Source organism: Oncorhynchus keta, chromosome 16 (assembly GCF_023373465.1).
Source record: "Oncorhynchus keta strain PuntledgeMale-10-30-2019 chromosome 16, Oket_V2, whole genome shotgun sequence".
Taxonomy (NCBI): domain Eukaryota; kingdom Metazoa; phylum Chordata; class Actinopteri; order Salmoniformes; family Salmonidae; genus Oncorhynchus; species Oncorhynchus keta.
In genome coordinates, this window is record NC_068436.1 from 4057673 (window position 1) to 4070100 (window position 12428).

At 46.9% G+C, this 12428-nt stretch overlaps 1 protein-coding gene across 3 annotated transcripts in view; it reads right to left on the reverse strand.

The window, feature by feature from the left end:
* Nucleotides 1-12428, reverse strand: part of LOC118395365 (F-box only protein 41-like) — a 113117-nt gene that overhangs the window by 45410 nt on the left and 55279 nt on the right. For all 3 annotated transcript variants that reach the window (XR_004827942.2, XM_035789110.2, XM_035789111.2), the window contains exons 4-5: nt 10866-11082; nt 2590-2663 (exon numbers count right to left, since the gene is read on the reverse strand). Coding sequence is in view for 2 of the 3 variants with exons in the window: in XM_035789110.2 (XP_035645003.2) it covers nt 2590-2663; nt 10866-11082 (291 nt within the window). In the remaining variant the exon portion in view is untranslated. The remainder of the gene's footprint in view (nt 1-2589; nt 2664-10865; nt 11083-12428) is intronic.

Sequence of the window (12428 nt, forward strand, 5' to 3'; positions counted from 1 at the left end):
CCGAACCAGACCTGGAATAAAATATAAAATGTTTTTTCTTTGAAATACATTAACTGTGCTCGATTGATTTCACGTGTTCACCTCGTCCACGCATACATAGAACCTAATGACGCCGCCAAAGAAGCAGAGGAGAGGCCACCTGGCAGTGTGGCTTTGGGTTTGCATCCAAAATGGCACCCTATTCCCTATATATAGTGCCCTACTTTTGACCAGGGCAGACAGGGCTCTAGTCAAAAGTAGCACACTGTATAGGGAATAGGGTGGTACTTGGTACACAGCACATATTGGAGTGGTGGCTTCAGCAATAAAAGCCACAGGTTGGATCAATACTGTGGAATCAAATCAGCAGAGCTGGCTCACTGGGTACAGATCATTATTCAAGTGTATAACAGGGAAGTACAGTTTCCTGCCCAGTAATGCACAGTGGGGCTCAGGATGGATGACAGAGCAGCCATTTCGGTACAAAATGGAGTCGAGGATTTCAGTGCGAATGATCCAGCCCACGTCAATACAGCAACAGAATAAGATGTTTTTAAACCCAAATATGCAAATATCTATTTCTCATCAAACAAGCACCTAAATAGGATCTTCCGTCACTGTATTTGGAACAAATAAAATCACATTAATCTACGGGAGACCGAGGGCATTTATGGTTCTAATCTAGGAAGTGAAAGGATCACTTGGTGACCAACGATTGGCTCGCCAAAAACGAACGCCGAAGAGAGATGATGTCATCGCCTGACAGAAGGACGGTAAATCAGGATCATGTGTAACGCACTCACAGAAACGCGCACGGGCACTCACAGAAACGCGCACGGGCACTCACAGAAACGCGCACGGGCACTCACAGAAACGCGCACGGGCACTCACAGAAACGCGCACTCACAGAAACGGGCACTCACAGAAACGCGCACGGGCACTCACAGAAACGGGCACTCACAGAAACGCGCACGGGCACTCACAGAAACGCGCACGGGCACTCACAGAAACGCGCACGGGCACTCACAGAAACACGCACGGGCATTCACAGAAACACGCACGGGCACTCACAGAAACACACGGGCACTCACAGAAACACACGGGCACTCACAGAAACACACGGGCACTCACAGAAACGCACATGGGATCACGTACAAACACAAAGAGTTGCATAACGATGCAAAAAAAGGACTACATTTTAGTGTGAGCAACAACAAAAAAGAGCAGGTTCTGCGTGGATGTGATACCATGGTGATACGGAGCTTGATCATCATACTGGAGCGCCAGGGCTGCACACCAAACAGGCACCCTATTCCCTTTATTTTGGTGAAGGAGTGTGCCAAATAGGGAATAGGATGCCATTTGGGACGCAGCCCCAGTGTGGGTGGGTTTGGATCAGCAGTGAAGGAAAGAGCACGAGATGGGCCTCTCGAAATGCATGAGATTAGGGGTCGGGTTTTTGGGCCTTTCAGCGAGCCACTCAAATCCAAAATGCACACGAAGATGCGTCATTGCCAAAAGCTAAGCAGATCAGTCCGTGACGATCTGAAAGCCACATGGGATGAATCATATCCTTGGTTAGGGTGACTTTAGTTTGTGACGAATTAATTCATTCATTGAAGAATGAAATAAAGCCAAAACCACCTGTGACTTACCATTTTCTTCCAATCTAAATGTTTGCTTGTGTATTTACAACATAATCACAACCAAATATGACAAAGTTGTCCATGAACACACCCAAACAAAAAAGTACACATCAACAGAGAGCTTTTTACAAATTCATGGGTTCTCCCTCTTTCTGTACCACTCTCTCTGCCCTGTGCCCACAGAGGCAGCCAGGCCTGAGGAAGCAGGACTGACACTTAAAGTCCTTACCGTCTGACTGCCGCTGTTTACAAGCATGTGTCAAAGAGCAGTGGCGATGCCCATCGGCTGGTTTTGTGTGTGTGTGTGTGTGTGTGCCAGGTTCGCTTGCGTGCGTTTGGTGCGGGTGGGAACGCATAGCGGCAGAAGGGAGAGCTGGGACAGAACATCCCCCTACCGTTTATGCATAGCTGACAGACTCGGTCTCACTTCTGCGCCTGGCAGGAAAACGGGAAGTTGTGTTGTGTTTTGTTTTGTGAGGCTGCCGGGGGCCAGGGCACAGTACTGGACAAATACGACCTGGCTGGTGCCCTCTGATACCTTCCATGCTGGGGGGGGGGGGTCCAGTTCGGTCCGAGTCAGTATTGCCACAGTCTGATGCGTACTGGCTCAGGCCATGGTCTGGTGCTCAGAATCCATCTGCTGGACCACTGGCCCCCAAGCATAGGGGCCCACATCAAGTCACTGTACCTAAGTGCACCGGGGGGTTGCATCTTACCTTTAACAGATGCTCTCATCCAAAGCCACTTACAGTGCAGAGAGTGAAGATGGGATATAGACGACGTCACCCATAGGCACAGACCTAGAATCAGCTCATCTCCCTCTATTCCAACCTCAAACATGGGGAGAGGACCCGACTCTGGGCTCCCGAGTGGCGCAGCGGTCTAAGGCACTGCATCTCAGTGCGAGAGGCATCACTACGGGAGGGCAGTGCAGTGTGGGATAGCGTGTGGAGGACTGGCTTACCCGGTGCTGGGTGAGGATCGTCGGTCAGAGACCTGGTACATGCCCCTGGACGTCCCCGAGACGCTGGAGTTCCTCTGAGAAATGGGGAGAGAGAGTGACAGGTGTGTCAACACATTCAACCGTTTCCTTGAATTCTGATACTTCTGGGGGGGGGAACTTTACACATTGTAGTGAAAAATACTCCTCTGTTCGTGTTCTGACTAACACAGGAGGCTGCTGCGTGGAGAACGGCTCATAATAATATCCGGATCAGCGCAAATGGAACGGCATCAAACATCTGGAAACTATGAGTTTGAGGTTTAATCCCATTCCGCCAATTCCGCTCCAGTCTTTCAGCACGAGCCAGTCCTCCCCTATGAAGGTGCCACCAACCTCCTGTGTTCTGGAACTCACAGTGAATGTTGAATAGACTTCAATATTCTGTTGTTGTGCCCTGCAACTATTTACTGCTGTGCGATGTTCAGAGGGTAGTTTGTCAAGGGTCAACAACACCTCCCACAGTTAGTGTTTCTCTTCAATCTACTCTACGTTTTAAATAAATACATATTTACACACACACACACACCAAAACAGCCACTATAAAACTGAAGCACATACAAATGCTTGTGTATATGTGTGATACCTTCTTAAATGACCCATAATAACTAGGACAACTACTCTCATTCAAATCCCAAGAGGTGATCGGTTTAAAAACAGCTTCACATTCAACCGGAGGCAGCGATTGGCTAAAACACTCACATTTCACAAATGAAAAAAAGAACAGACTGTGGTGTAGTTAATCAAAGAATAAGTATGAACGTCTCCTCTTCAGATACAAGTACATCTGCCAATATTTATATACACTGCTCAAAAAAATAAAGGGAACACTTAAACAACACAATGTAACTCCAAGTCAATCACACTTCTGTGAAATCAAACTGTCCACTTAGGAAGCAACACTGATTGACAATACATTTCACATGCTGTTGTGCAAATTGAATAGACAACAGGTGGAAATTATAGGCAATTAGCAAGACACCCCCAATAAAGGAGTGGTTCTGCAGGTGGGGACCACAGACCACTTCTCAGTTCCTATGCTTCCTGGCTGATGTTTTGGTCACTTTTGAATGCTGGCGGTGCTTTCACTCTAGTGGTAGCATGAGACAGAGTCTACAACCCACACAAGTGGCTCAGGTAGTGCAGCTCATCTAGGATGGAACATCAATGCGAGCTGTGGCAAGGAGGTTTGCTGTGTCTGTCAGCGTAGTGTCCAGAGCATGGAGGCGCTACCAGGAGACAGGCTAGTACATCAGGAGACGTGGAGGAGGCCGTAGGAGGGCAACAACCCAGCAGCAGGACCGCTACCTCCGCCTTTGTGCAAGGAGGAGCAGGAGGAGCACTGCCAGAGCCCTGCAAAATGACCTCCAGCAGGCCACAAATGTGCATGTGTCTGCTCAAACGGTCAGAAACAGACTCCATGAGGGTGGTATGAGGGCCCGACGTCCACAGGTGGGGGTTGTGCTTACAGCCCAACATCGTGCAGGACGTTTTTCATTTGCCAGAGAACACCAAGATTGGCAAATTCGCCACTGGCGCCCTGTGCTCTTCACAGATGAAAGCAGGTTCACACTGAGCACATGTGACAGACGTGACAGTCTGGAGACGCCGTGGAGAACGTTCTGCTGCCTGCAACAACCTCCAGCATGACCGGTTTGGCGATGGGTCAGTCATGGTGTGGGGTGGCATTTCTTTGGGGGGCCGCACAGCCCTCCATGTGTTCGCCAGAGGTAGCCTGACTGCCATTAGGTACCGAGATGAGATCCTCAGGCACCTTGTGAGACCATATGCTGGTGCTGTTGGCCCTGGGTTCGTCCTAATGCAAGACAATGCTAGACCTCATGTAGCTGGAGTGTGTCAGCAGTTCCTGCAAGAGGAAGGCATTGATGCTATGGACTGGCCCGCCCGTTCCCCAGACCTGAATCCTTTAAGAATATTTCATTCATTCAGATCTAGGATGTGTTATTTTAGTGTTCCCTTTATTTGTTTGAGCAGTGTACACACACACACACACACACACACACACACACACACACACACACACACACACTTGGGCCGACTCTTTTCTCTGTATATATCAATGATGTTGCTCTTGCCGCGGGCGATTCCCTGATCCACCTCTACGCAGACGACACCATTCTGTATACTTCCGGCCCGTCCTTGGACACTGTGCTGTCTAACCTCCAAACGAGCTTCAATGCCATACAACACTCCTTCCGTGGCCTCCAACTGCTCTTAACGCTAGTAAAACCAAATGCATGCTTTTCAACCGTTCGCTGCCTGCACCCGCACGCCCGACTAGCATCACCACCCTGGATGGTTCTGACCTAGAATATGTGAACATCTATAAGTACCTAGGTGTCTGGCTAGACTGTAAACTCTCCTTCCAGACTCATATCAAACATCTCCAATCTAAAATCAAATCTAGAGTCGGCTTTCTATTCCGCAACAAAGCCTCCTTCACTCACGCCGCCAAACTTACCCTAGTAAAACTGACTATCCTACCGATCCTCGACTTCGGCGATGTCATCTACAAAATAGCTTCCAATACTCTACTTAGCAAACTGGATGCAGTTTATCACAGTGCCATCCGTTTTGTTACTAAAGCACCTTATACCACCCACCACTGCGACCTGTATGCTCTAGTTGGCTGGCCCTCGCTACATATTCGTCGCCAGACCCACTGGCTCCAGGTCATCTACAAGTCCATGCTAGGTAAAGCTCCGCCTTATCTCAGTTCACTGGTCACGATGGCAACACCCACCCGTAGCACGCCCTCCAGCAGGTGTATCTCACTGATCATCCCTAAAGCAAACACCTCATTTGGCCGCCTTTCCTTCCAGTTTTCTGCTGCCTGTGACTGGAACGAATTGCAAAAATCGCTGAAGTTGGAGACTTTTATCTCCCTCACCAACTTCAAACATCTGCTATCTGAGCAGCTAACCGATCGCTGCAGCTGTACATAGTCTATCGGTAAATAGCCCACCCAATTTACCTACCTCATCCCCATACTGTTTATATTTATTTACTTTTCTGCTCTTTTGCACACCAGTATCTGTACATGACCATCTGATCATTTATCACTCCAGTGTTAATCTGCAAAATTGTAATTATTCGCCTACCTCCTCATGCCTTTTGCACACATTGTATATAGACTTTTTTCTTCTTCTTCTTCTTCTTCTTCGTCTTCTTCTTCTATTGTGTTATTACTTGTTAATTGTTTACTCCATGTGTAACTCTGTGTTGTCTGTTCACACTGCTATGCTGTATCTTGGCCAGGTCGCAGTTGTAAATGAGAACTTGTTCTCAACTAGCCTACCTGGTTAAATAAAGATGAAATAAATAAAAAAATATGTCAATTTAACTATACATTCATGTACATAGTACCTGAATTGGGCCGACCAACCAGTGCTCCCACACATTGGCTAACCGGGCTATCTGCATTGTGTCCCACCCACCGCCCGTCAACATCTCTTTTACGCTACTGCTACTCTCTGTTCATCATATATGCATAGTCACTTTAACCATATCTACATACAACCTCAATCAGCCTGACTAACCGGTGTCTGTATGTAGCCTCGCTACTTTTATAGCCTCGCTACTGTATATAGCCTGTCTTTTTACTTTTGTTTTATTTCTTTACCTACCCATTGTTCACCTAATAACTTTTTTGCACTATTGGTTAGAGCCTGTACGTAAGTATTTCACTAAGGTCTACACCTGTTGTATTCCGCGCACGTGACAAATAAACTTTGATTTGAGAGATGGACAGATGATAGATGGACGGACGATGGTCAGATGAATACACACACACACACACACACACACACACACACACACACACACACGTTAATTTTTATACAGCAATCACATAACAATAACACATTACCAAACATAAACTCTTTAATCCCAACCCCCCCCATCACCGTAGACCACACAGGTTTGGTTTCCATGATCAAATGGGAGCAGATTTCCCCCCTCGTTCATCCTCTCTATCAACATTGGCTGTCCACCATTTTGAAATGACACTATGTACAGTATGTCAACTTCACACAACGATACAATACCAGGAGACCAATTAGTTAGCCAAACAAAATGACTAAAATTAGTGGGAGTGGATGAGTGACTTATTATTTTTGAATTCCACATTTAAATAACAAAGAAAGAAAAGAACAGTCATTCTGCCACCATGAACAGTACTGGAGAACAAAGACAAAAAAATGGAAAATAACTTGAAAACGTGGGAGTCCAGTCTATAGCTTCAACGCACATACTCAATTCTCGTGCAACCGGGCGCGCACACAATCTTGAGGGAACTGCAAAGCTCCTGTATGTGAGTGCTGTCTGAGGGATAATTAACTGCGATTGGATGAGGCTCTGAAAACATGACAGCTAATTGGCTGACATGAAGGAAGTGTAATCGGAGCTATCTGAAAAGAGTGTCTGCGTCCCAAAGGGCACCCTATTCTCTATATATTGCACTACTTTTGACCACCCTGGTCAGACCGTGTGAAAAGGGAGGGAGAGTTGGTAATCCCCCTCTTTTACACCAGGAGCCGAAGATATTCAGGAGGCTTTGGGCGTGGGCCTGCCACATTTCCCTTCATCTTCCTTCCCTATTCCCCTCACTTTATCTACCGTATAGGAACTCACGCTGTCTCCCATCCCTCTACTGAACCTAAACCTCTATCCCGCTCTCCTCCTCCCGCCCAATCCCTTCATCTACAGTACCATTGCCTTTTTTCTCACTACCCTCTGTAGATTCCTCCCCAACTCTCCCGCTCTTCTCCTCCCTTCAAGCAAATTCCCTACAGGGGCTCCCCAAATATCTCAGATGTACTGAGGTGTGTGTGCGTGACACACACACACACAAAACCCTGTCTGGGCCCAGCGCCAGTGGAAACAGAACAGGGAGGAAGCAGGCAAACACCCATCCATCTCAGAGAGAGAGAGAGAGACAGACATACAGAGACAGACATACACAGAGAGAGAGAGACAGACACAGACAGAGAGACAGAGAGAGAGAGAGAGAGAGACACAGACAGAGAGACAGAGAGAGACAGAGAGAGACAGAGAGAGACAGAGAGAGAGAGAGAGAGAGAGACACAGAGAGACAGAGAGAGAGAGACAGACAGAGAGACAGACACAGAGACACAGAGAGAGAGAGACAGAGACAGACAGAGAGACAGAGAGAGACAGAGAGACAGAGAGACAGAGACAGAGAGAGAGAGAGAGACACAGAGACAGAGAGAGACAGAGAGACAGAGAGAGAGAGAGAGAGAGAGAGAGAGACAGAGACAGAGAGACAGAGAGAGAGAGACACAGAGACAGAGAGAGAGAGAGAGACAGACATACAGAGACAGACATACACAGAGAGAGAGAGACCGACACAGACAGAGAGACAGAGAGAGAGAGACAGACATACACAGACAGAGAGACAGAGAGACAGAGAGAGACACAGACAGAGAGACAGAGAGACAGAGAGACAGAGAGACACAGAGAGAGAGAGAGAGAGAGAGAGAGAGAGAGAGAGAGAGAGAGAGAGAGAGAGAGAGGAGGGGAAAGTGAGCAATGGCAGAGAGGATTGCCAATGTGCAGTACCTTTCTGGTGTCCGTAGCATGCCAAATGTCCTATAATATAATAATATCCTAGCCATGGACATAGAATACTGAAAACAACGACTCATAAGCACAAGAAGACAAACAAGATGACTACTGTGGATACAAATCAAGCCTCAAAAGCATCATAACACTGCTGCACATCACTGTCTAACAGCCTCTTAACACAGATGAAGTGCAAGCCCTGTAAAATGTTGACAATTTAGCCACTCAATTGAGCATTAATGGAGACTGGGCGGGGGGGGGGGGGTCGCATCCCAAAATGGAGCCCTAATCCCTATATAGTGCACTCGTTTTGACCAGGTCCACATGGCTCTGATCAAAAGTCGGGCACTATGTAGGGAATAGGGTGTCATTTGGGACACATCCTAGCTGGATCAGGCTGGGTAATGAATGAGCTTGATGGGATGCAGGTTGTGCATGGTAAATGGTAAATGGTGGGGAATTTGGCCAGCGTGGGAAACACATTCACTTAACTCCGTCAACTGTGGGAGAGGTCAGAGATGGGAGCGATACGGGGGGAGAGTAGAATGTGGTATCCAAGATGAATCAGAGACGAACTACTGCGCTATCACCTGACCTGGACAACTTGAGCAAGTAGAGCCACTGGTGTGTCTCCATGGAAACGATAGATGGAAGGAAAATGGATAGAAACTGGCCATCTATTTCTCGCTAACAACACTTGGATAATAAAAATTAAAACACTTTAGATTTTGCGAATTGGAAATGGCAGGGGAGAGTTTAGTCAAATGTATCACGATGTTTACTTTGTTTCGGTCTATAATATGGCGGCATATGGAACCTGCTGGAATGTCACCATTGCCTCCTCTGTATGGATGTTTTCTGCATGTAACCAATAACAACGCAATATTTTAAGGGTATGAGGAAATTCTGATACCCAGATACCAAGTCAGTCAGACACCACTGATTCCTGGAATCAAAATACTTGATCATCAGCTAAAAGCTATTTAGCATTTCAATTAAAGCCGGGTGCATCTCTATGCCAACAACAGTAAATGACTAACACCTGGACAACCACTTATACCTCCGAGGTAAATTAAGATATAGAGTGGCGACATGACCAGAGGCCACACACACACACGCACAGCACGCAAACACACACACACACACACAGCACGCAAACACACACAGCACGCAAACACACACACACCTCCTCCTTCGCTGTCCAATTCCGCTATTCACAGTCCAGCGCTCTCCCATTCTGTTTAATAAATATTTCACACATTCCCTAAATCGGCCCAGATCAAATTAAAATGCAAAATTGTGATGAGTCGACATGTATCAACACGCCCACCTTGCCTGTTTCTAATCGCCCAAGTGATAAGATGCATCCCGTTCATCTACACAGTGCGCACTACTCTTGACTGGGGCCCATAGAGCTCAGGTCAAAAGTAGTGCACTACGTAGGGAATAAGTTGCCATTTGGATCTCAGACATAGACATCCACGTGCTAGGTTAGATTGTCCGACTGTCTTCATGTCACTCCAAAATCATTTTTATTTTCGTCACTAATCATTTATATCACCCCCCATTCATTTGGACTGGAACTAAACATACCCTGTTGTAGAACCAATTCTATAAGTGACTTACGTCATGTGGACTAACGACGCAGGGACTATATTAAGGAATCCACAACGCGGGAGGGTGGTGGACGCTTCATTGGGGAGGACGTGCTCGTGGTAAATGGCTGCAGTGGACAGGTGTCAAATACATCAAACGTGGTTTCAATGTGTTTGATGCCAGTCCATTCGCTCCGTTCCAGCCATTGTTATGCGCCGTCCTCCCCTCCCGCAGCCTCCTGTGATGTACAACTGTTCAAAGTAAAAACACGCACGCAGTACATGCACACCGTCGATTAATCAGATACCCAGTTTACTTGACCAAGCGCTCTCTGGCTTGTGCAAGTCCATCCTGGTTTTGTCCTGTGAGTCGACAGTCAATAGACCCGATGCCTATTCATTATTCAAGTGAAAAAGCTACTTTGACGAGTTGTCACTGACATCTGTTCCCCCAGACAGCGACGGATTTGCCTTCCCCTATTGGCTGTCCTGTCAATGTAACAACAGGAAGTGTCTAATTTGTGGCGATGCCATTGGCCCTGGTCTAATTCCATGAAGAGGCATCCTTCCTTTGTCGCTTTGGAGTTAACAGATGCTTCGACCACATTAGATTGCCCTAGATTATTTCACATCAAGGAAGGGGAGTTTTTAAACAGGGACATTATCTGAGCCCCTATCTGGCACAGATCTCGAATCAGCTTACCTTTCTAACATTAACCATTAGGTATACACATACAAATCTGACCTCAGATCAGTATCTAGGTCAACATCTCATCATCATATCATATCATAACATCTCCTCCACTCCAGATCACCAGAAACAATCTAGGATCAGTTTACCTTTCTCAACTCTTAACCATTAGGCTCCCCTTGCACACATCTGACTTTGTTTGTCTACTACACGGCCAACTTCCTCTCTCCACTCCAGATCACCTGGCAGTTGTTGCCCTTTTGGAGCCTGGCAGGCTACGGATCTAGAGAAATCAGCTTACCGTAACAGTTTGTGTAATCAAAAGCAAAACTGGTCTTGGATCAGCTCACCTGGCGTCCATTGTCGGAGCCCTTGTTGGAGCCGGGCAGGCTGCAGCGTCCCATGCTGCCGTTGGGCGTGGTCCCGCAGCTGCTGATGATCTGCAGCTGTTTCTCGGCGCGGTCGGCACGGTCCAGGAGCTCCTCGATGAACTGCTGCAGGCGCACCTTGGCGTTGGCCTCGCGCGCCGCCGTCTCCTGGAGGAACTGGTCTATCTGGGTTACCTCCCTGGTGAATCGGGAGGAGAGGAGACCAATGGTTACTGGCGTGCAATAAACACACATAGGTTAAAAATAAAAAAAAGCACCACATTTCCTTCACACACACACACACAACAAAATTGTAAAGTGTTGGTCCCATATTGTAAAGTGTAGATCCCAGAAATGTTCCAATACGTTCCAATATATTTCCCTCATGTTTTGAGCACAAATTTGTTTATATCCCTGTTAGTGAGCATTTCTCCTTTGCCAAGATAATCCATCCACCTGACAGGTGTGGCATCAAGAAGCTGATTAAACAGCACCATCATTACAAAGGTGCACCTTGTGCTAGGGACAATATAATGACACTCTAAAATGTGCCGATTCATGTATTTTGTCACACAACACAATGCCAAGTTTTGAGGGAGCATGCAATTGGCATGCTGACTGCAGGAATGTCCACCAGAGTGGTTTCCAGAGAATTGAACATTCGTTTCTCTACCGTTGTTTTAGAGAAGTTGTTTTAGAGAACAACGCCAGCCCAGGACCTCCACATCCGGCTTCTTGACCTTCGGGATCACCTAAGACCAGCCACCCAGACAGCTGACAGCTGATGTCTGTAATAAAGCTCTTTTGTGGGGAAAAACGTATTCTGATTGGCTGGGCCTGGCTCCCCAGTGGGTGAACTCCTGCCCAGTCATGTGAAATCCATAGATTAGGGCCTAATGACTTTATTTAAAAATCAACTGATTTCCTTATATGAACTGTAACTCAGGAAAATCGTTGAAATTGTGACATGTTGCGTTTATATATCTTTGTTCAGTATAGTTGCGCTAAATTTGAACAGAGCCATATAGGCTGAGCAGTCATGGACTGGTCTATCTGAGCCACCTCCCTGGTGGAGAGGCGAGGAGAGACACAGAATGGTTTGAGTACACACACACAGACCAACTCCCCTGTGTGTGTGTGTGTAACAGTGCAACCTCATTAAATTTAGATCGATATCTGCACACTGATAAATGGTCCTGCAGTTTACTGGGCAACAATAAGCTATATTAACACCAATATTATCTGTTGCAGTTGCATTTAAGTAATAACGCCAGAGAAGTCGGTATTTGGAGGATATTGGTACGAAGTCGAGGGCCGCCAAACCATGCCAATATATCCTCCAACCACCGGCTTTCGAGGGTGTTATCACGTTTATACAACTGGTTACCAACAGATTTAAATAACGAGTTCGTTCTAATGTTCCGTTGCCATTCTGCCTGGCAACGTTCTTATCCCTTGGTTCGTAGCTAGCCAACTATGGCTAACACAGTCAAACAGGGCGGACGGAACAGCCAAGTAGCTGCATTTGCGTTTGTTTAAAGCTGT